Source organism: Schistocerca nitens, chromosome 9 (assembly GCF_023898315.1).
Source record: "Schistocerca nitens isolate TAMUIC-IGC-003100 chromosome 9, iqSchNite1.1, whole genome shotgun sequence".
NCBI lineage: Eukaryota > Metazoa > Arthropoda > Insecta > Orthoptera > Acrididae > Schistocerca > Schistocerca nitens.
Window position 1 is genome coordinate 452,231,625 of NC_064622.1, and position 22,609 is coordinate 452,254,233.

Here is a 22,609-nt window from a genome sequence, read left to right on the forward strand (position 1 = left end):
CTAAGTCAAGATAAAAGAAAAGTGCCTTGATTACAAAAATTGAAAAAGTGGCAGCTACAGTTAAAAAGAATTTGGAAGTTTCATTTCAAAATACAATTTGTACTAAAACAAATGGAAGTTATAAAACTTCACCAACTGAATATGATGATTTGATAGAAAAACTAAAAACTAAATGCAGTAGTTCAAACAAAGAGGATAAAATTAAGATTATCAGTTTACTGTCGAATTCTTGGAGCCGAGCAAAAGTTAGTGATGAATTTAATGTGTCAGAACATCTTGTTAAGTTAACAATGCAATTAGTAAAAGAACAGGGAATTTTACCAGTATTACAAAAGAAAAGTGCATCTAATTTGGTAGATGAAAACACAATCAATAAAGTTATTAAGTATTATGACGGTGACAATAACAGCCGTTTGATGTCTGGCAAAAAAGACTGTGTTTCTGTGAAACAAAATGGTTCTAAGATTCAAAGACAAAAAGGGTTAATATTGTGTAATTTAAATGAACTATTCACTGAATTTAAAAAAGAAAATCCTGACATTAAAATCGGAAGATCAATGTTTTGCGAGTTGAGACCAAGATGGGGTATTGTTGCAGGGGCATCTGGCACCCATAATGTTTGTGTTTGTTCGTATCATCATAATGTAAAGTTGATGATAGATGGGCCAAACTTAGAGTTCCTATAAAGACCTTTTGGAAGTTATGGTATGCAATATTGACAGTTACAAGTGTATGATCAAGAGAAAATGTGAAGATTGTCCAGGCAAACAAGTCTTACTTGACATGTTTGAAGAATCCAATGAAGACAATTTGATACCTGACAATGCAAAATACAAACAATGGGTGACACAAGATACAACTGAAATGGCGACAGTCATAAAATCACGAGAAGAGTTTTTGAAATATTGGTGGCTAACCTTGAAAATCTGAAAATGCATCATTTTATTGCAAAAGCTCAGAGTAAATTTTTGAAAAACAAAAAACATGCCTTGGCAGCTGATGAATGCTTAGTTCTTGCTGACTTTTCAGAAAATTATTTCTTTGTTGCTCACGATGAAGTACAAGGGCACCACTGGGTAAACAAACAGGTCACAGTTCATACATTTGTATTCTATTATATTGACGAAGATAAACTAATGAGCCACAGCTTTTGTGTCATAAGTGACTACCTTGAACACAACACTAAAGCAGTGTACATTTTTCAACTAAAATTAACAAACTACATTAAACAGCACCACCCTTCCATAAAAAAACTGATTTACTTTTCGGATGGGGCAGCGAGTCAATATGAAAATAAATTATTTTTATTAACATCTCCTTTCATAAAGAAGACCTTGGGTTTGATGTAGACTGGCACTTTTTCACTTCATGCCATGGGAAGAAAGCTTGCGATGGTGTCAGGGGTACAACAAAGTGAGCTGTCACAAAAGCAAGTCTGGAGCGGACCGATGACAATCATATCATAACACCTCAAGAAATGTTTCAATTCTGTAAAAAACATATCAAAAGAATTACCTATATTTTTGTACAATGTGAGGAAATGCAAGAAGTCTAGGACAGTGTCTTGAAGGGAAGGTACAACACTTATCAGAAGATTAAAGGCACTCGATCTTTTCATTGTTTTGTACCCCATTCACACAACTTACTGAAGTGTAAGATCACATCAATTTCGCCTGATAGTGAACTTCATCAGTGTGGAAAACTTGTACAACTGGTTCTTCAAAATAAAGACATAGCGGCTTGTGTTTCCAATGAACAGTGGTGGATTGGCGAAGTTGATAATATTGACTGTCAAAACCAAGACGTACATATTGTATTTTATCACCCTCCAGGACCAATGACATCTTTTAAAAAAACTGAGAAGGATCAAGTTTGGATGCCACTTAAAAATGTACTAAGGAAGCTGTCTCCCATGGAATTTACAACTGTGACTGGGCGAACTTATAATCTAACATCCAAACTCAGTAAACAAATTTCTTAAATGTTCAATGAACGATGTACTAAAAACAAATAACAAGAGAACAATATAATGTAATTTGTAGGCTTATTTTCAATAAAAAAGTAAGTAATCATAGACATGACTAAATTATATACTGTAACTGATATATTTTATTCCATAAGCCTAGATATCGCAGATGTTAAAATCATATTTTTGACTCGTGTTTGTAATCTTTTTTCCATAACTTCCAATTGAGTCCCAAGGTTGAAATTTATACTGGACTTTGATATCATAAAGGTCTATTAACTGAGAAATTTTCAGGTTTTTATCTGGTCCCCCAACGAAGATATTACAGGCCACAAAATGGAAAAATTAAAAAACAATCCATTTTTTAAAATAGTGTATTTTTTAAATGTAAGCTGCTCACCATTGATACTCTATAAAAAGTGACTATACAATACAGTATAATAGCAGAAAAAAATATTAAAGATGACAAGTTAATCATTCTTTGGAAAACTACTGTTCAAAAATTGAGTTTTTTTTAATTTGTGGCTAATAACTTTGAACTATTAAAAATATATTAAAGAATACATTCAGCTAAGCGATAATGATGTTAATTTGTAGCCCAGGGTGTGTTGAATTAAATGCATTTTATCTGAAAGGCTTAGGACAATTCACTACTGAATAATTGTAAAAAATGTAGATGCTTGCAAATACGAAAAAACGCATGCGGTCAGGAACAAATATGGCTGCCATTTCAAAATAATAAACAATATTTAAAAATATATATATATATATATATATATATATATATATATATATATATATATATTTGTGACTACTAAACATTGGGGAATTCACCCAGCAAATATAAGATTTTTCTGAGATGGTCAAGCAACCAATTATTTTTTTCTTGGACTACTTGATATGGACTGACACAAATAGGAAATATGTTATGAAATAATTTACCTCATCATCCCTAAAAATTTGATCAAATTCAGGAATTCCATCTTCTTCATTTGACACCAAAAACACCTGAGGAAAGAAAAATCACAAATAAACTGCAACTATATAGTGTGTACCACCGGTATAGTGTTAAGCGAATCTGAGTGTAAATAACTACCTGAGTATTATTATAAACATTGCAAACATCAAATGGTCGATGACTGTCAAGTATGAAGAACTTTACATCTTCTTCAGGTTGTAATGCTTCAACTATATCAATGTTACCACCACAATTTATGAGCACAACACATTTTACCTGAAATCACAGAGAATAAAAAAGGTAACATGAGATTTCAAGCATTCTTTCACAAACCAGTGCACATGAGACAGACAGACAGACAGACAGAGAGAGAGAGAGAGAGAGAGAGAGAGAGAGAGAGAGAGATGACGATGATGATGATGATGATGATGATGATAAAGCCTGCAAAGGGTACTAATACAGTTATAAAATACAGGAACATTTCATTTTAGTGCAGTTTCTGATTGCGGAAGACGTGTTAGGACGTGAAATTCATGCCCGAATGTCTGCTGCATATTTCAGACACAGTATGTCACATGCACATGTGCTTGCATGGAATAAACAATTTTGAGAAGGTTGGGTGTCACTGAAAGACATCAGTGGTCAGGACAGATTCAGCAAGTCGTTACTCCTCCTGTCATTCACTGCAGTGGATCCTGCCATCAAAAATGACTGACAGTGGAGTGTAGAAGACATTCAGGTCACATTGGGCATAAATCATGGTACCACACAGGCCATTATGACAGAGCATCTGAAGTTCCAGAAAATCATTCAGTGGTGAGTTCTTCACAGTCTGATAGAGTAGCAGAGGTTGAGCCGATTGTCAACATCACTGTAGCACCTGGAATTGTATCATGATCCCATTTTATCACAGGATGAAGCACGGTGTCATCATTTTGAGCCAGGGAGAAAGCTTCAGAGCCAATAGTCCAATAGTGGAAGGACATGGATTCACTCCCCCCATCCAAAAAAAAGTGGTCCAAAGTTGTGACTGCCAGATCCGAGAAAGTCTTGATGACCTTTTTCTTTGAGTGCAAGAGCCTCCTGCTCACTGAATTTGTGAAACACAGCATCACAATTAACACACAGCAATACATACACACTGAAAAAATTTAAACACGCTGTCAAGTCCAAATGCCCAGACCGTATCATTCTGTTGCAGGATAATGCTTGCATGCAGGCTGCCAAGATTGTTTTGACTACGCTGCAGTAGTTGTGCTGGGGAGCCCTTACATCCTTCATACAATCCCCATCTCTCCCCATGCAATATCCACATTTTTGAAGCCCTCATGGAGTCTTCATTGTATTTTATATTGAACTGCAGAGCAACTGACCCTTCTTCTAACATCAATTTGCTGTAGAGCATGGAAACAACACAGACTTGTTCCGAACTACAAGAAAGGTTGCAGACATATCTTACTGACATCCACCGTTGCAGAAATATGGGACATATTTTATGCTACCATATGATGGCTATTCAAGGCCACACAATCTTACACTAGGAAACAAGATGGTTTCTGAAAGAAGAGTCTGTGTGAATGCCAACCTTCTTTGTTTACTCCTGACATCTGAAGGAACGTCATACTGGAGCTCAGACTGATGCTATGTTTCATGAATTCCAGAAAACTTTTGATTACATTTCTGCACTGTTGCTCATAAAATATGGTAAAACTTCAGAATATGCCTGGAGAAAATTAGAAGAGACTGGTATATATTAGAGTAACATGTAAGGTACTGAAACACAAATAGGAAATAAATCTACTAATACAAATCATAAGATTTTAATGGAGTGACTCACTACAGCTACCAGAAATTTGAAGAACTGAATGTTTGCCATCGGCTGTACAAATTCATTCTTTATCTTCAACCAGTTTAAGTAACTGATAGCACAATTCTGCCTTATTCAAGACACCTTTGGAGTTTTGTTTTACCCAGAGAGGTTTCAGCACTTTTTGTGCTATTTTTAACGGGTTGTTTTACTCCTTTCTGTAAAATTGTTATTACATATTAACGTTTAGAGAAAACGTTTAGTACAAAATATTTACATTTGTGAATGAAGCGATTATTGTCAAATATTGTTTACAGTTCACAGTTGAGGTATGTGTTACTGACCTGATGCACTGTTTATTGCAATATGTCTAATGTTCTGGTTTTATGGCTTATTAGGAAGAAGGGGTAGATGTATGCATTAATTTTCATACCTTACATGAGGCTATTGAATGTTTAAGTTGGCAGCTGTAAATCTGCTACACAATCTACAACTTGTCATCTGGAAACAGCAAAACATAATATTTTTTGTTTATTATGCACTTTTGAATGAAAATGAGTATGTTTTGCGTTATTTTGCATGTTACTTATGGCTTTGATGTTATGGTGATCGTATCCTTCGTCTGTGGTGTGGTAAGATGCTGATTTCTACCATTTTTGTTGTTTCACAAGCAGAAAACTGTCACAGCCAAAAATCAATAGCCCAAGGAAAGAAAGTACTAAATGAGTACACAACACTGTGCAATGAAACCCTCTTTGCACAACTGAAGAACGTTCTATATGATTAACACTCATACCAAAACTTCACATGATCAGCCCCCAGAAGTAAATTTCCCTCTACCCCATACTGCACAACGTTCACTCTGGAAGCCTTTTAACACCCCACCCCCCCTTCCCCCAATCCCCCCCCCTTCCAACCCTGAAAACACACACACACACACACACAAAGAAACCAAACGCCAATTCTGCCATATGCAAGGCACCTTTGGAGTTTTGTTTTATCCAGATGTGTTTCAGCACCTGTTGTGCTATCTTCAGTGGGTTACTTTACTTCTTTTCTGTAAAATTGGTATGTGCAAGTCTGCGCACCTCACCCTGACAAACATGCCATGAAACAATTAATGCTACACGGCCACAACAACACATAATGCCGGCAAAAAAAAAAAATAAAAAAAAAAAAAAAAAATTGCAGAAAATGCCTATGTAACAACAAAAGTGGTAGAAATCAGCATGTTACCACACCAAAAGGAAAGGATACAAACACCACAACATCAAAGCCATAAGTAACACACAAAATAACGCGATACATACTCATTTTTGTTGAGAAATGCATAATAAACAAAAATTAAAAATTACTTTTTGCTGTTTACAGACGACAAGTTGTAGATTGCATAGCAGACTCACAGCTACCAACATAAACATTCAACAGTGTCATGTGAACTAATGCATGCATTCACCCAAATAAGCAATAAAACCAAAACATTAGACATACTGTAACAAATAACATACAACACATCAGCCCAGTATACATATCTCAGCTGTGAACTGTAAACAAACTATATATAATATTTGACAACAATCACTTTATTCACAAAAGTAAATATCTTGTATAAAATGTTTTCTCTAAACGTTAATATATCATACCAATTTTACAGAAAAGAAGTAAAGTAACCCACTGAAGACAGCTCGAAGGTGCTGAAACACATCTGGATAAAACAAAACTCCAAAGGTGCCTTGCATACATAAAGCCTACTGCTTGTATGGTGGGACAATATGGCATCAGAATGATATGGAGGTTCCAGTGTGACACCTGGGTGACCTGGTCTGGTATCACAGTGTCACTTACACCAGAAGGCTGCAATTGGCTGAGCATGGCCCCAATATAGTATATAGCAGTGTGCTCTCTGCCGCCGTTGGATAAGCAGCTGCCAGCAGAAAGTCGTATACTCCTAGCTCACTTATTTGTTACATAGTTTAATTAATTTCTTTGCGTGTTTTTGGTACTTGCATTGTTTAATTCATAAATTTCAGGCGTATTATAGTATTTGAGAGTTGTGGCATTGCGTTTTAGTACCTGAATAGTGTAAATTCGCGTAGTCGTCTGTCTTCTGTTTTTGTTTTGAACGGCCAGTGTCGGTTGGTCACAGCCAGTGTGCTCCCTGCCGCTGTTAGATGAGCAGCTGCCAGCAGAAAGTCGTATACTCGTAGCTCAGTTATTTGTTACATAGTTTAATTCTTAATTTCTTTGCGTGTTTTTGGTACTTGCATTGTTTAATTCATAAATTTCGCGCGTATTATAGTATTTGAGAGTTGTAGCATCGCGTTTTAGTACCTGAATAGTGTAAAATCGCGTAGTCTCCTTCCGCCGCCGAGCAGTGTGTCAGCAGTGCGCAAGTAGCAGCATTACTGCATATACTAGGCAATCTTGTATTTTAATAACCGTTTAAATTTTGTGTTGATTTGTTTGTGCTCTCTGTACATTAGTTCAGACGTTCTTTAGACAACAGTTTTTAGCATGGATAGGGACTGCAACTGCTGTGTTCGGATGCAGGCTAAGTTGGCATCCCTTCGCTCCCAGCTTCAGGCAGTGTTGGCTTCGGTCACACAACTTGAGGCTGTTGCCAATGGGCATCACTGTGGGGGTCCGGATGGGGGTTTGTCGGGGACGGCCAGCTCGTCCCACGCATCCCAATCGGGCTACGACTGTGGCTGCCCGGGATACTGCCCACATTGAGGCTGATTACTCACCTGTGGTAGAGTGGGAGGTCGTCTCGAGGTGTGGCAGGGGGTGAAAGACATTCCGGAGGGCTGAACGGAAGGCCTCTCTAGTTTGTCTGACAAACCGGTTTCAGGCGCTGTCTCAGGCTGATACTGATCTTCGGCCGGACATGGCTGCTTGTCCTGTTCCAGAGGTTACCCCTCAGTCTGCATGATCCGGGCGGTCGCAGAGGGTGGGCTTACTGGTAGTTGGGAGCTCCAACGTCAGGCGCGTAATGGGGCCCCTTAGGGATATGGCAGCAAGAGAGGGGAAGAAAACCAATGTACACTCCGTGTACATACCGGGGGGAGTCATTCCAGATGTGGAAAGGGTCCTTCCGGATGCCATGAAGGGTACAGGGTGCACCCATCTGCAGGTGGTCGCTCATGTCGGCACCAATGATGTGTGTCGCTATGGATCGGAGGAAATCCTCTCTGGCTTCCGGCGGCTATATGATTTGGTGAAGACTGCCAGTCTCGCTAGCGGGATGAAAGCAGAGCTCACCATCTGCAGCATCGTCGACAGGACTGACCACGGACCTTTGGTACAGAGCCGAGTGGAGGGTCTGAATCAGAGACTGAGACGGTTCTGCGACCGTGTGGGCTGCAGATTCCTCGACTTGCGCCATAGGGTGGTGGGGTTTCGGGTTCCGCTGGATAGGTCAGGAGTCCACTACACGCAGCAAGCGCCTACACGGGTAGCAGGGGTTGTGTGGCGTGGACTGGGCAGTTTTTTAGGTTAGATGGCCTCTGGCAAGTACAGAAAGGGCAACAGCCTCAAAGGGTGCGGGGCAAAGTCAGGACATGCGGGGAACAAGCAGCAATCGGTATTGTAATTGTAAACTGTCGAAGCTGCATTGGTAAAGTACCGGAACTTCAAGCGCTGATAGAAAGCACCAAAGCTGAAATCGTTATAGGTACAGAAAGCTGGCTGAAGCCAGAGATAAATTCTGCCAAAATTTTTACAAAGGCACAGGCGGTGTTTAGAAAGGATAGATTGCATGCGACCGGTGGTGGCGTGTTTGTCGCTGTTAGTAGTAGTTTATCCTGTAGCGAAGTAGAAGTGGATAGTTCCTGTGAATTATTATGGGTGGAGGTTACACTCAACAACCGAGCTAGGTTAATAATTGGCTCCTTTTACCGAGCTCCCGACTCAGCAGCATTCGTGGCAGAACAACTGAGAGAAAATTTGGAATACATTTCACATAAATTTTCTCAGCATGTTATAGTCTTAGGTGGAGATTTCAATTTACCAGATATAGACTGGGACACTCAGGTGTTTAGGACGGGTGGTAGGGACAGAGCATCGAGTGACATTCAAGCAATTAAACAGAGAACCGACTCGTGGAGATAACATCTTGGACCTACTGATAACAAACAGACCCGAACTTTTCGACTCTGTAAGTGCAGAACAGGGAGTCAGTGATCATAAGGCCGTTGCAGAATCTCTGAATATGGAAGTTAATAGGAATATAAAAAAAGGGAGGAAGGCTTATCTGTTTAGCAAGAGTAATAGAAGGCAGGTTTCAGACTACCTAACAGATCAAAGCGAAAATTTCTGTTCCGACACTGATACTGTTGAGTGTTTATGGAAAAAGTTCAAGGCAATCGTAAAATGCGTTTTAGACAGGTACGTGCCGAGTAAAACTGTGAGGGACGGGAAAAACCCATCGTGGTTCAACAACAAAGTTAGGAAACTACTGCGAAAGCAAAGAGAGCTTCAATGCAAGTTTAAACGCCGCCAAAACCTCTCAGACAAACAGAAGCTAAACGATGTCAAAGTTAGTGTAAGCAGGGCTATGTGTGAAGCATTCAGTGAATACGAAATTAAAATTCTATGCACCGACTTGACAGAAAATCCTAGGAAGTTCTGGTCTTACGTTAAATCAGTAAGTGGCTCGAAACAGCATATCCAGACACTCAGGGATGATGATGGCATTGAAACAGAGGATGACACGCGTAAAGCTGAAATACTAAACACCTTTCTCCAAAGCTGTTTCACAGAGGAAGACCGCACTGCAGTTCCTTCTCTAAATCCTCACACAAACGAAAAAATGGCTGACATCAAAATAAGTGTCCAAGGAATAGAAAAGCAACTGGAATCACTCAACAGAGGAAAGTCCACTGGACCTGATGGGATACCAATTCGATTCTACACTGAGTATGCGAAAGAACTTGCCCCCCTTCTAACAGCCGTGTACCACAAATCTCTAGAGGAGCGGAAGGTTCCAAATGATTGGAAAAGAGCACAGGTAGTCCCAGTCTTCAAGAACGGTCGTCGAGCAGATGCGCAAAAGTATAGACCTATATCTCTGACATCGATCTGTTGTAGAATTTTAGAACATGTTTTTTGCTCGAGTATCATGTCGTTTTTGGAAACCCAGAATCTACGCTGTAGGAATCAACATGGATTCCGGAAACAGCGATCGTGTGAGACCCAACTTGCTTTATTTGTTCATGAGACCCAGAAGACCCATAAGATATTAGATACAGGGTCCCAGGTAGATGCCATTTTCCTTGACTTCCGGAAGGCATTCGATACAGTTCCGCACTGTCGCCTGATAAAGTAAGAGCCTACGGAATATCAGACCAGCTGTGTGGCTGGATTGAAGAATTTTTAGCAAACAGAACACAGCACGTTGTTATCAATGGAGAGACATCTACAGACGTTAAAGAAACCTCTGGCGTGCCACAGGGGAGTGTTATGGGACCATTACTTTTCACAATATATATAAATGACCTAGTAGATAGTGTTGGAAGTTCCATGCAGCTTTTCGCGGATGATGCTGTAGTATACAGAGAAGTTGCAGCATTAGAAAATTACAGCGAAATGCAGGAAATCTGCAGCGGATAGGCACTTGGTGCAGGGAATGGCAACTGACCCTTAACATAGACAAATGTAATGTATTGCGAATACGTAGAAAGAAGGATCCTTTATTGTATGACCATTACTTTTCACAATATATATAAATGACCTAGTAGATAGTGTTGGAAGTTCCATGCAGCTTTTCGCGGATGATGCTGTAGTATACAGAGAAGTTGCAGCATTAGAAAATTACAGCGAAATGCAGGAAATCTGCAGCGGATAGGCACTTGGTGCAGGGAATGGCAACTGACCCTTAACATAGACAAATGTAATGTATTGCGAATACGTAGAAAGAAGGATCCTTTATTGTATGATTGCATGATAGCGGAACAAACACTGGTAGCAGTTACTTCTGTAAAATATCTGGGAGTATGCGTACGGAACGATTTGAAGTGGAATGATCATATAAAATTAATTGTTGGTAAGGCGGGTACCAGGTTGAGATTCATTGGGAGAGTCCTTAGAAAATGTAGTCCATCAATAAAGGAGGTGACTTACAAAACACTTGTTCGACCTTAGTATTGCTCAACAGCGTGGGATCCGTACCAGATCGGGTTGACAGAGGAGATAGAGAAGATCCAAAGAAGAGCGGCACGTTTCGTCACAGGGTTATTTGGTAACCGTGATAGCATTACGGAGATGTTTAGCAAACTCAAGTGGCAGACTCTGCAAGAGAGGCGCTCTGCATCGCGGTGTAGCTTGCTCGCCAGGTTTCGAGAGGGTGCGTTTCTGGATGAGGTATCGAATATATTGCTTCCCCCTACTTATACCTCACGAGGAGATCACGAATGTAAAATTAGAGAGATTCGAGCGCGCACGGAGGCTTTCAGACAGTCGTCCTTCCCGCGAACCATACGCGACTGGAACAGAAAAAGGATGTAATGACAGTGACACGTAAAGTGCCCTCCGCCACACACCGTTGGGTGGCTTGCGGAGTATAAATGTAGATGTAGATAGTAAAACAAAATTTCTGTGGCTGGGTTGGCTGAAAGGCATCAGTTTGATAGCAAGGGGTCACAGTAGAAGGGCAGTTTGGTGGTGGTTCTCATCAACTGTTGGCAAATAAAAGTAAGAATAGTATTTGACAGTGGTAGTTGGGCACAATGAAAACTCATGTCGGTCGTGGGTCTGGTCTATTGTCAAGAAATATCATTACAAACATTGTTTATGATTGTGTTGTCACAGGCCAGTCTCTTGTTCAGTTGCATACGTGCACTGGAAGTAATTAAAACATCATCTGCCCACAACTGCAGAATGGTATTTGTAATTAATATTGTGCAACATATTAAAGTGTACAGTGAACCGTTATGTGAAAAACCACAACAATAAACAAATGACACCCCTTAAAAATACCAAACTGTGTGCCCTTTACTACTATTCCAGTAGTTAAGGATTTCCTCCAAGTACCATTTTAAGATGGCAGAACGAATGAGAAAATAGCATTCGATAAACACCACCATGACAATGAGTGTACGAAAATACATGGAAGCATAATGAAATATGGCAGAATGCTGCTATACAAAACAGAATGTTTGGAAAAATCTAAGCAGTTCAATCAACACCTCTGAAATTTGAACATTCTGTAAATACCACACAAAGTTTTTGAAATGGTCATTTTAAATGTGACTATTGTAAATAAACAGTCATATTCCTATCAAACCTATACTCAGGCCAGACTACACATCGTCTGTCATCGCAATAAGCATTTTTTTTTTTTTTTTTTTTTCCATTCAGATTCATTAGCTTCGCCAACTCTCAACCAAATGAACATCTAATCTTATCTAGCCTTTGGACTACTCTACATATCAATGTGTCACCGCATCCACTTTTCTTCCACTCACAGTAAGACAAAGAAACATCATAAATAGATCAATAGTGCTAGTTTGCACATTTGCTGTCAGAGACGCTACTACCACCAATTTGTGACACTAATCTGTACACAATCTACAACACGTGCTACCACAGCCACCAGTTAGCTTAATTTTCCTTAAGTTTAGCCAAAATATCATACAAGACTTTCAGTTTGATTGAGGAGGTCCAAGCAAACTATTCCCGATTCTTAATGGGAAGGCATCATCAGAAGTAAAGAAACCTTGGAAACTATCCCCACATGGTGAGAACATTGGCAGCAGAGCCTAAACAGAAATAAATTTAATGTAACACACTTACACAGTAATATCTTGCAATATTTGACTACACAATTGGTTTGATCAGTTACTGGAATCAGCCACAACTATCAAGTATCTATGAATGTATGTCTAGGGTGGTTTAAGGTGGAATGACTAAAAATCTAGCTACAGGGCAGGCAGATGCCACGCTCAGGTATATAAGAACAGCTCCATAGATGCTCATGAATTAAAGGAGTCATCTGCAGAGCTATCGTTAGACAGATTCGTGAGTACTGTTTGATGGTGTGTGTCGGATTAAAGGAAGAGACACAGGAGTTTCAAACATCTGTGCAATTTCAAATTTTTCAATCAACATACTTTTTGAGCATATCAGCATTCCAGATAGCATAACACATTTGGTATTGAAATGTGACAGACATGGAAAATCACAAGAAGCCTATTACGTAGTATAAAATATGATGCAATAGAAGCTTTAATGGGCAATCCATGCACACTTTATTATATCAAATTTTGTTCAAATTTTGTATTGCTACATGTATGACAGTACATGTTATCATAAAACAAAGATGATGTGACTTACCGAACGAAAGTGCTGGCAGGTCGATAGGCACACAAACAAACACAAACATACACACGAAATTCAAGCTTTCGCAACAAACTGTTGCTTCATCAGGATTTCCCCCAAGGTAAGTCTTCCCACTCCCGGGATTGGAATGACTCCTTACCCTCTTCCTTAAAACCCACATCCTTTCGTCTTTCCCTCTCCTTCCCTCTTTCCTGATGAAGCAACAGTTTGTTGTGAAAGCTTGAATTTCGTGTGTATGTTTTGTGTTTGTTTGTGTGTCTATCAACCTGCCAGCACTTTCGTTCGGTAAGTCACATCATCTTTGTTTTTAGATATATTTTTCCCACGTGGAATGTACATGTTATCAGTAATTCAAAAATGTTTTTTTAGTTCTCGATAAGTAGTACTTCGCCTTTAGGTGCCCCTTAAGTCAAGACTGCCGAAATTTTGTAACCAGAATGCAGAAGTTTTCATCATTTTTGGAGTGATGCCTTTCAATGAATAGTTACATTACACTACTTCAATAGGCTGGATGATGTAAGATACATGTTGTGTACTTTGTTTCCGCCTAGTACTGGCACAGATGAAGATCCTTCTGCCAACACGCAGGAAAAAAATGACATGCTGCAGACACTTTCACAGCTCTGTACCTGGAGCCAATTCATTTCAGCTCAGTTCATGGAGCTAAACCATTCCAACAGGTGCTAACATATATTGTGTGATGGTACAGAACACAGTTCTGACTTAGCAGTCACTATATACAGAGCACTAGGACAGTTAAACAAATGTCTGCATATTTACTTTCTGTCATACTGACAATATCATAGATTGCCAAGAGACAACAAAGTTATTTAGATTTCACTGTATTAGATATGGAACATCAAATTGTTACCAAAAGCAAAGTAATGTTTCTGTCATAACTTTGACTAACTGTTATTGGTTATTTTTTAATGTGTTGCCACATTTCTGTCAAAACAAGTACTGGATTTAACTAGTAATACTTTAGCATACAAACTGCCATCCATTTTAATGAACTATAATAGAAAAGTTTTCTGCTACTTAGAATGTTTGGGCTGAATTAATAATAACATTCAGTTAGATCAGTTAAAAAGTAGCCATTAAGTGACACTTTCTAAACAGTGAAGGATTATGTCTACTAAAAAAACACAGAGTAGGGATTAGTTAAAAAATGAAACAAGTAAATAATAATGAAAAAAACAATGAAAGATTTACATTTCAAATAAAACTTTCATACACTTTTTTCTTCTCCAAAAAATATTACTACAGAAGTATGTAAAGTAAAATACAAACACCTTATCCACTTAGGGCCTACATTTTTTATTTTTGACACAATCAGTTATGGTACAAGCATAACCTGCTTCAATCTTCATAGGCTATGGGTAACAGTTGATGACCAACTTTTCCTACCTTGTCAGTGTCACCCCTAGCATCTGAAGATGGTCTTTAAAGGCCAAAGCTAGTTATGATTGTATATAAAAAAGTATGTCAAGAATAAAAACTAATACCTTACAATAAGTCAATCACCATCCCCACAAATGGAATATTACTTTCTTACCCAAAACCTTATCATCTTTTTGAACTCAGCATTTAACTCATTACATACGCATGTTCACTAGCTCTTTTTCAAGATATCAAATGAGAAGTTGCAATACACAAAATCGGAACCAAACACCATCCTTTGTGATCAGCTGATATGTGTGTGCAGTGTGTACAGTGACTGCGAGTAAGAAATGAATAAATAGTGTAGCACTAGCATTTTGCATTATTAAATAACATCTTTGCAAAACTATACTGGGCATTGGGGATAAACTGAATCAAATAGCTTGGTTTTAAGCAGACTGGCCTTATATTCGGGAGGATGGAGCTTCCAATCTTCAGCCAGTCATCCTGATCTAAGTTTTCTACGGTTACCCTAAACTACTTTAGGCAAGTGCTGGGATGTTTTCTACTACAAGGCCATTAACAACATGTCTCATCCTTGTCAAACTATACGCTGCCTGAAGTTCATTATATGCCTGCATATATGAATTATGTCTTAAACGGCAAGCTATATCTAATATCCTTGTAAAAGTGATCTATGGTGTAAGAAAAGTACTAAAGCTACACATATGAATATAATCTGAAGTGGTGAGGTGGGGCACGATTTCTAAAATTGGACTACTAATGTAAAGAGTAGCAATAACCTAATGCCCACAGATTAGGAACATGCTGAATTTCTGCAGATACAGAGGAATATTCAATACTAAGCTCCAGCTTTGGCCAGTGACACAGGAAACATGTAACAAATGCCATAAAAAAAACACTGCGGGGACTATAAACAACATGGCGACTATAACATGATGTCAATGGTGATTTTTTTTTTTCCCAACAGGCTAAAGTATAGATCAGTCTGTCATCTCAACCAGATTTTCTACTTTCACACCTGTTGGCTTCCCAACTTAGAATCAAACTGTCATCTTCCAACTAAACATTGACCTTGTGCTAAACTACAGAGAAGTCTGTCACCACAACAAGGTTTTTTGCCTTTACATTTGTTGGTTTTGCCAACTAACAACCAAACTATCAAAATACACAACAAAAGGTGACATCACAGCAGGCACTATCATTAAGTCATTGGTCAAAGCCAATAACTAACAGACAATATTCATCTTGACCCCATTTCTGATTATTATATTTTCAGGGAAAATGAGGACTGAATTGTCAAGAATCATGTTTGGGTAATGACAAACACATAATTGTGTTCTGGCTACATGGTGGACCATGTTTATCATGTGTCAGGGAAGTTCTCTATTCAAATATTAGCATAAAACTCTATTAAATGGCACTTTCAATAGTTTAAATGACACTGAATTCATATGTTTATAGTCTTGGAAATTGTAATGTATGCTAATCATACTACAGAATTTCATCAATGGCTATGGGTAAGAGAGAGAGAATTACATGTGCTCTAAGCACCATTTGTAATTGCAGCTAAGTCAGTACCTTCAGTTTCAATCGTAAACAAACATTGGATGGCACTGTGTAGTATAACATGCCACTGCAATAAAAAATTTAAACTGTGATAACACTTAACAGTTTTAGTATTTTCATTAACATCTTACAAAATTATTCTGTTCTGGAATACTAACACATTACAGACACTCAAAACTGACAGTTCTCATAAGGCGATAGAAACAATGTGTTTCCGTAGGCCTACTCATTCATTTCACTCCACAGAACAGCTTGGAAGCAAAACTAAACATAATGCAATTATCTAGGTCTTCACTGACTGATCTGTGGAATTTAAAAATAGGAAAACAATGTGTGTACCTCACATTAGTTGTGCCTTGATGTCTTTCACAGGCAGTACATCGGGCGAGTACTAGTAAGCAAGGTTTCCAAAACTATGAGTTATTTACTATGTGGTTAACCCAAGAATGATCTTACTGCAAACTGCAAGTGTCAAAGTACTGTAATTAACTCCCACCATTAAAAAGAGGAAAAATGTATACTTAACTTTCATGGATACTTAAATTGTCGAGTTTTACCTGATCAGAATTTTCTTTGTAGGCCGTTTCCAAATCTTTTATTCCTTCAATTGGAACTAGTGTATAAACAACACTGTCAGCCCTTAACAAGCAATGCAAAATCCTACATGCACATATGGCATCCACGTCATGGTTCACGAGCAACAAAATTCTCTGCAAGACGAAACAAGTTCACCTTATGAAAATACATGAAAATTTTGCATGCAAGAAGTTTAACATTTCTGAATTAAACTACTTTCATTAATGATGAATCTGTTTACATCGCACTCTGATAATATTACCTTTCCAATTAATTCACCGTAAAAGTCCTTTTTTATATCACCCACAAACATTATTTCAATTCAACGGCACTCCGACATTGGCAGTCATACCGCAGAAGCTGGCGACACGAGATTATTTGCCAGATTCCAGAAACAAACGATTGGTTCAGTAATATTGCACTTAGTCTTAAGCAGGATTAAGCCTTCATATTAAAATTTACTTATCACGATTACAACTTTCACTCCAAAACAAATACATACAATTCTCGTCCCAGCTGATTCGAATATGTTCACAATAGTGGCGCTAATTCAAATAACTTTAGTAGAGAAGATATATCTAATGCCCAAATAATTTCTGCTTAATAAAATTCATTCGTGCATCAAATTATACCATTTGTTAGCTGCTGCAGCACATTTGCTTCCTATGAGAGACATCTTTCCTTTTTAGTTTCAAGTTTCTTTTCCATAAATCTTACTTAATATCTTGTAAGTCAGAATATACACATTTAAAAGGTGGCTTCCCTGCCAAGTGCAGACGAAGCGGTATTTCTGGTTGGGGGCCAACAATTTGTGAATTGATTTGCTTAATATCTTTATGTTGTGATAATGGCAGTGTATTAGACCCGTTCCTGGATAGAAAAGAAAGAAATAAGTATTAAATTAATAAGCATTGCAAAAAATGTCAGAAATAGAGAGAGACATATTTAGAGATAGCCCATTGAGGCTCTTAGGTAACGCTGAATTACACATTCCGAAATGATCTTAAAGTTGTTTACGTTTCGTAATATTGAAATTTATGTTTGTATTTAGGGTACTCGAATGAAGTTGGTGAATCCTTTCGACCACTAATCCATGTAAAATGGGTATATCTAAGCTATGGGATTGCTTGTGCGTATGTTGTGGCTGATACTATAGATAAAACCTATAAAGTTTTTAAGGTGAATGAATAATAACTCTTATGCACGTAGACAACATGAAAGTATATTAGTGCGTATGTTTTCCGGTGTTTCTGTGTCGTCAAAAAGTTATGAATATTTCAGATTCCATGCGACAACGTGCAGCAAAGACGGAGAAATGTGAAGTTAGCAGCGGTTGATACTCTTCTTTGGCAAAGTTTTGCTTCCGTAATAATTCCTGGATTTACAATAAACCGTATTTGCGCAGCGTCTTTACTGATTCTTAATAATACAACTAAACTTCCAAAAACCACTAGGAAGTGGATAACAACAGCAGTAGGCCTCGCGTGCATTCCTTTCATCGTGAAGCCAATAGATCATTTTGTAGATATTGTAATGGATCGTACTTTCAGAGTATGGATATCAAAAAAAAGTTAACTGGCATTATTTCTTGTGTTGTCATACAAATAGATAAAATAGCAAATTAGTACAGTTGTTAGCGCAGAGAAGAAGAAATAACTAGTTGACAGCTGAGTAATGGCTGTTGTGGATCACAAACAGATACACGAGGGCGTTAGTACTATATAGAACAATATATTAATAGATTAACGAAATGGTAGTGCCTTCAAGATAAAAGGAATTCTCTTCGCCCGAGGAATATGCACTGTTAAATAAAATTATTGAGTGAATCTAATAAAAGTATTATAATGGTCTGCCTTCGTCCTTCAATATTAATAAAAAGCAAAGACGGAAGCAATATAGCTGGATTCGCAGTTGAAAGAGTGTGTTCATTGCTGTAAGCTTTCAACAACTTAGTTATCAAATTTCAAGCTCAGGAAGTCACTTGTTGCCTTCTTCTCTATCTTGATTATATAATGACCAAATGGTATTTTCATATGTATGTGTGGAACAATATAATGTGCATATACTTTATAGTTTGATAGTGAAAGGTTTGGTACAAATTCAAGCTACCTTTTGCAATTAAATTTTCTCGTTAAACTGAGTGCAGTATTTTCATTGTTGTTGTATAAATGAATTTTACATTCCAGCAATAAAAGACAGATTTAATAAGACTGTATAGAACTGTTTTGTAAATAAAATTTTGCCGGAAGCTGTATGCTTGTTAACATCATATTTCATAAAAATACTTTGTAATGCATAGACAACATCAGTCACAGCTGAATCGATAAAGATCAGCAGTCACGGATGTTTTCTTGGATAGTTGGTTCTCATGGATAATTTACTGCTATTTTATGTTAGAGCGCACACATTATAAAATACAGAAGTCTACACATATAAAATAAACCTTGTCTCAAACACAGGTCATTGAATGAACAACATAATTTACTTTTTCACTGGCTTGAATGAAGTATGGATTGAACAGAACATAGGAGATACTGGCCCATAAATGAAGTAATTTGTAATTCATCAAAGTCATCGGATTTGTCTTCCACGAAACCTCAGTCTACATGTCATTTAATAGCTTTTATATCATCTATTCCAGATGCTGATGTCTACATCTGTATCTGTACTCTGCAAACAACTGAGGTGCATGGCAGAGGGTACATCTCATTGTGCCCTTATTAGGATTTGTTTCTGTTCAATTCATGTATGGAGTGTGGGAAGAATGATTGTTAATACTGAATAAGTGTTTAAGGAGATGAAACAGGAAGGATTATCAGTCTCCTAATCACTCCTCTACAACAGAAGCAATGCACCCAACCTCTCTGTGTATAGAGTAAATTCTGTGTGGAATTGAATTGAATTTTATTTGATCCTGTAAGATTACATTGTGTACAGTAAATGTACGAGTAATATTGGAAATGTCAAAGTTGTAACATTCATTATCACTTATTTTTCTACCCCTTTAGCTTACATTTTTACATCATTGATAATGAATAACAATATATACAAATTTAATTGCATAAGTATTCTGCAACACTGTAAAACTCTTTTTCAATGAGATAGTCTCTAATTTTCTTTGGAAAGTCATTGTTAAGTACACCATCTTGCAGGTTTTTAGGCAGACTTCTTAGTAGTCTGATACCAGAGTATTGGGGTCCTTTTTCTAGCATTGCCAATCGGTGGGGTATGCCCCATACTTCATTCTTCCTTCTTGTATAGTGGGTGTGTACACTAGCATTTGTAATCCAGTCCTCACTATCTTTTGTGATGTACATTATTGTTTTGTATACATACAACGATGAAAAACTTAAGATACCTAACTTTTTGAAACAGTTTCTGCACATTTCAGAGGTCTTTCTTCTTAAAATGGTCCTAATTGCCTTTTTGTGAACTCTCATTTTGTCTCTTGTTTGTTTGAGTTTCCCCACACAGTCACTCCATACTGTAAGTATGGTTCAAAAAGTCCATGATAGACTGCATCATTAAGAATATGACAGAGCTCTGTTTCTTACGGATATTATTAATATTTTTTTAAATTTTTTTCCAGTTCATTATCCACAAGAATACCTAAGGATCTAGCAGATCCTACTTCTTCCAGCATTGGGTTAGATAGAGCAGCAATCAGTCATAGAATTAAGTTGCTTTAATATGACTGATTGCTGCTCTATCTAACCCAATATAACCACAGTCATTGCGTGCACCCGCCCCATGGAGGGCAACCTGATCTTCCAGCATTGTTCCATCAACCTCTAAATCCATGTCTACAGCTGTCTCCTTGTTTTAAACACTGCATACATAGTCTCTTTTAGTTTTATAACCAGATCTTTTTCCAACAGCCATTGAGCTGTGACATTTGCAGATATGTATGCTCTTCTATCAAGCTGTTCCATATTTTGGTCACTATTTAGTATTGTCATGTCATCAGCATACAATATTTTCTTTTCTTCCAACTCAACACCTAGATCATTAATAAACACATTAAATAACAATGGCCCCATTACCGAACCCTGCGGCACTCCATATTTGATGGGTTTGGTTTCTGATTGGTATGAGTTTCCTAATGATACATACTGCTTGCGGTTGCACAAGTATGATTTTATCCATTCACCTGGTCGCTCTCAAATGCCATAGTTGCCTAATTTTTGTATCAGCATTTCCTGGTCAATGGTGTCAAATGCTTTTGAAAGATCCAGAAACATTGCAGAGACAACCTTTTTTTCATCTAAGGACTGTAAAATTTATTCTGTTAGACTGGCAGTTGCTGATTTTGTAGATTTACCCTTTCTGAAACAATGTTGTGAGGGTATGAGAATGTTTGTCCAAATAATTAACTAATCTGGTATACATAAACATTTCTAGGATTTTCGAGAAACCTGATATAAATGAAACTGGTCTGTAGTTGTTGGGACGTCCTTATCCCCTTTCTTGTACACTGGCACCACCTTTGTTACCTTCAGTTTTTCTAGAAAAATTCCATATCTGAAAGAACAGTTTGCTATGGTCAGCAGTGGTGTTATTATCTGCTCTCTTACCAGCTTTATTACATGATTTGATATTTCGTCATCACCAACTGATTTCTTGGACTTCAGTTTCTGTATTGTTTTCCGTAGCTTATTTTCCGTGACTGGTCTTAACAACATTGTACTGCATGATCTTTTTGGTACTTTAATACTCTTCTGTTTTTGAATATTTCTTTCCCATTTTAAGTTTTCTACTACACTGATATAGTTATTATTCAGTATGTTTGCTATTTCCATACCATTTGTGACCACTGTGTTGTCTATTTTAATTGACCTAATACCTTCTTCTTTGTTTGACCCATCTTTTTCCTTTCTTTCAGCATTAATTGCATTCCAATCTACCTTTGCCTTGTTTTTGGAGTTCGTTATGGTGGTGTCAATTGCTTTTGCTTCTGTTATTGTTTTTCTATACTTCTTTTTTAACATTTTATTGTTTTCAGCTTCGCCCATCCGTCTGAGATCCTGCAGCTTCCTTCGCTGTTCAAGTATTTAACTGGTAATCCACTTTGATCTTGCAGCCTTTCTTTTCTCTTTACTTTGGGAAATGCTACAGAAATGGGAAATGTTACAGAAAGAAAAATGGCTAGGAGTGTACAAAATGAATGATATAAATGAAAAATCCAACACTTTCATTGATACATTAACCCATTTCTTTGAACTTGCATTCCCACTGAAAACATTAACCATACGGGGAAACTCTAGAACAAACAGCTGGATCACAAAGGGAATACGGGTTTCATGCCAGAAGAAAAGACTACTTCATGAAATATGTAACTCAAAAAATTCCTTACCTGTAGTACGCGCATACTATAAAAAATACTCCAAAATATTAAGAAAAGTAATACAAAGCAGGAAAAAAATGCATAATGATGAAATCATCTATAATTCAGCAAATAAATCAAAGGCTATGTGGAGTGTTATAAAAAAAGAATGTGGAGAATACAGACAACCTTGCAAAAATATAACACTATCACATAAAAATAAAATAGTAACAAACCCCTTAGAAGTAGCCAACACATTTAACAACTTTTTCACGGGTGTTGCTGAAAATACGTTACAATCAAACTTTATGAGCACCCAGGTAAAAGAATATAAAATAAGTGCATGTAGAGAATCAATGTACATCAGTTCTGTTTCACAAGATGAAGTATCTAAAGCAATAAAAGGACTAAAAAATTCCAAATCGGCAGGTATTGATGTTGTACCTGCAACAATGTTAAAGAAGAGCGCATCAAACCTAATTGAAGTACTCACACATTTATGCGACTGCTCACTTCAGGCAGGCTCTTTCCCTGATGTGTTGAAAACATCAAAAGTTATTCCTGTATATAAAAAAGGGGATAAAGGCAATGTAAACAACTACAGACCCATCACAATTTCCTCCTGCATCTCTAAAGTACTGGAAAAAGTTATGTATGAGAAACTTATGAAAT

General features: G+C 37.6%; 2 protein-coding genes across 4 annotated transcripts in view; one reads left to right on the forward strand and one right to left on the reverse strand.

The window, feature by feature from the left end:
* Positions 1–17,171, reverse strand: part of LOC126203622 (cell division control protein 45 homolog) — a 150,758-nt gene extending 133,587 nt beyond the window's left edge. Inside the window, exons 1-5 of one of the 3 annotated variants that reach the window (XM_049937993.1) lie at positions 17,117–17,154; positions 16,877–16,974; positions 16,596–16,748; positions 3,063–3,200; positions 2,909–2,974 (exon numbers count right to left, since the gene is read on the reverse strand). In XM_049937993.1, coding sequence (XP_049793950.1) covers positions 2,909–2,974; positions 3,063–3,200; positions 16,596–16,748; positions 16,877–16,927 — 408 coding nt within the window. In that variant the 5' untranslated portion in view covers positions 16,928–16,974; positions 17,117–17,154. Of the gene's footprint in view, positions 1–2,908; positions 2,975–3,062; positions 3,201–16,595; positions 16,749–16,876 lie in introns of all 3 variants that reach the window. The other 2 variants (XM_049937992.1, XM_049937994.1) reach the window with 2 other exon arrangements.
* Positions 17,172–17,398: 227 nt separating this feature from the next.
* On the forward strand, positions 17,399–18,754 carry LOC126203419 (mitochondrial fission process protein 1). The gene is made up of 3 exons (XM_049937725.1): positions 17,399–17,586; positions 17,666–17,793; positions 17,896–18,754. Exons 1-3 carry the CDS (start codon positions 17,535–17,537, stop codon positions 18,187–18,189), a joined length of 474 nt encoding a protein of 157 aa, XP_049793682.1. The 5' UTR covers positions 17,399–17,534; the 3' UTR covers positions 18,190–18,754.
* The last annotated feature ends 3,855 nt before the right edge of the window (positions 18,755–22,609 follow it).

What these genes read in the sequence shown, in the direction of transcription:
- LOC126203419 (XM_049937725.1), top strand. Translation starts at nt 17,535, where the DNA reads ATGTCAGAAATAGAGAGAGACATATTTAGAGATAGCCCATTGAGGCTC. An exon ending in TAGCCCATTGAGGCTCTTAG is followed by an intron (nt 17,587 to 17,665) that starts GTAACGCTGAAT and finishes GTTTGTATTTAG; the next exon opens with GGTACTCGAATGAAGTTGGT. An exon ending in AAACCTATAAAGTTTTTAAG is followed by an intron (nt 17,794 to 17,895) that starts GTGAATGAATAA and finishes TGAATATTTCAG; the next exon opens with ATTCCATGCGACAACGTGCA.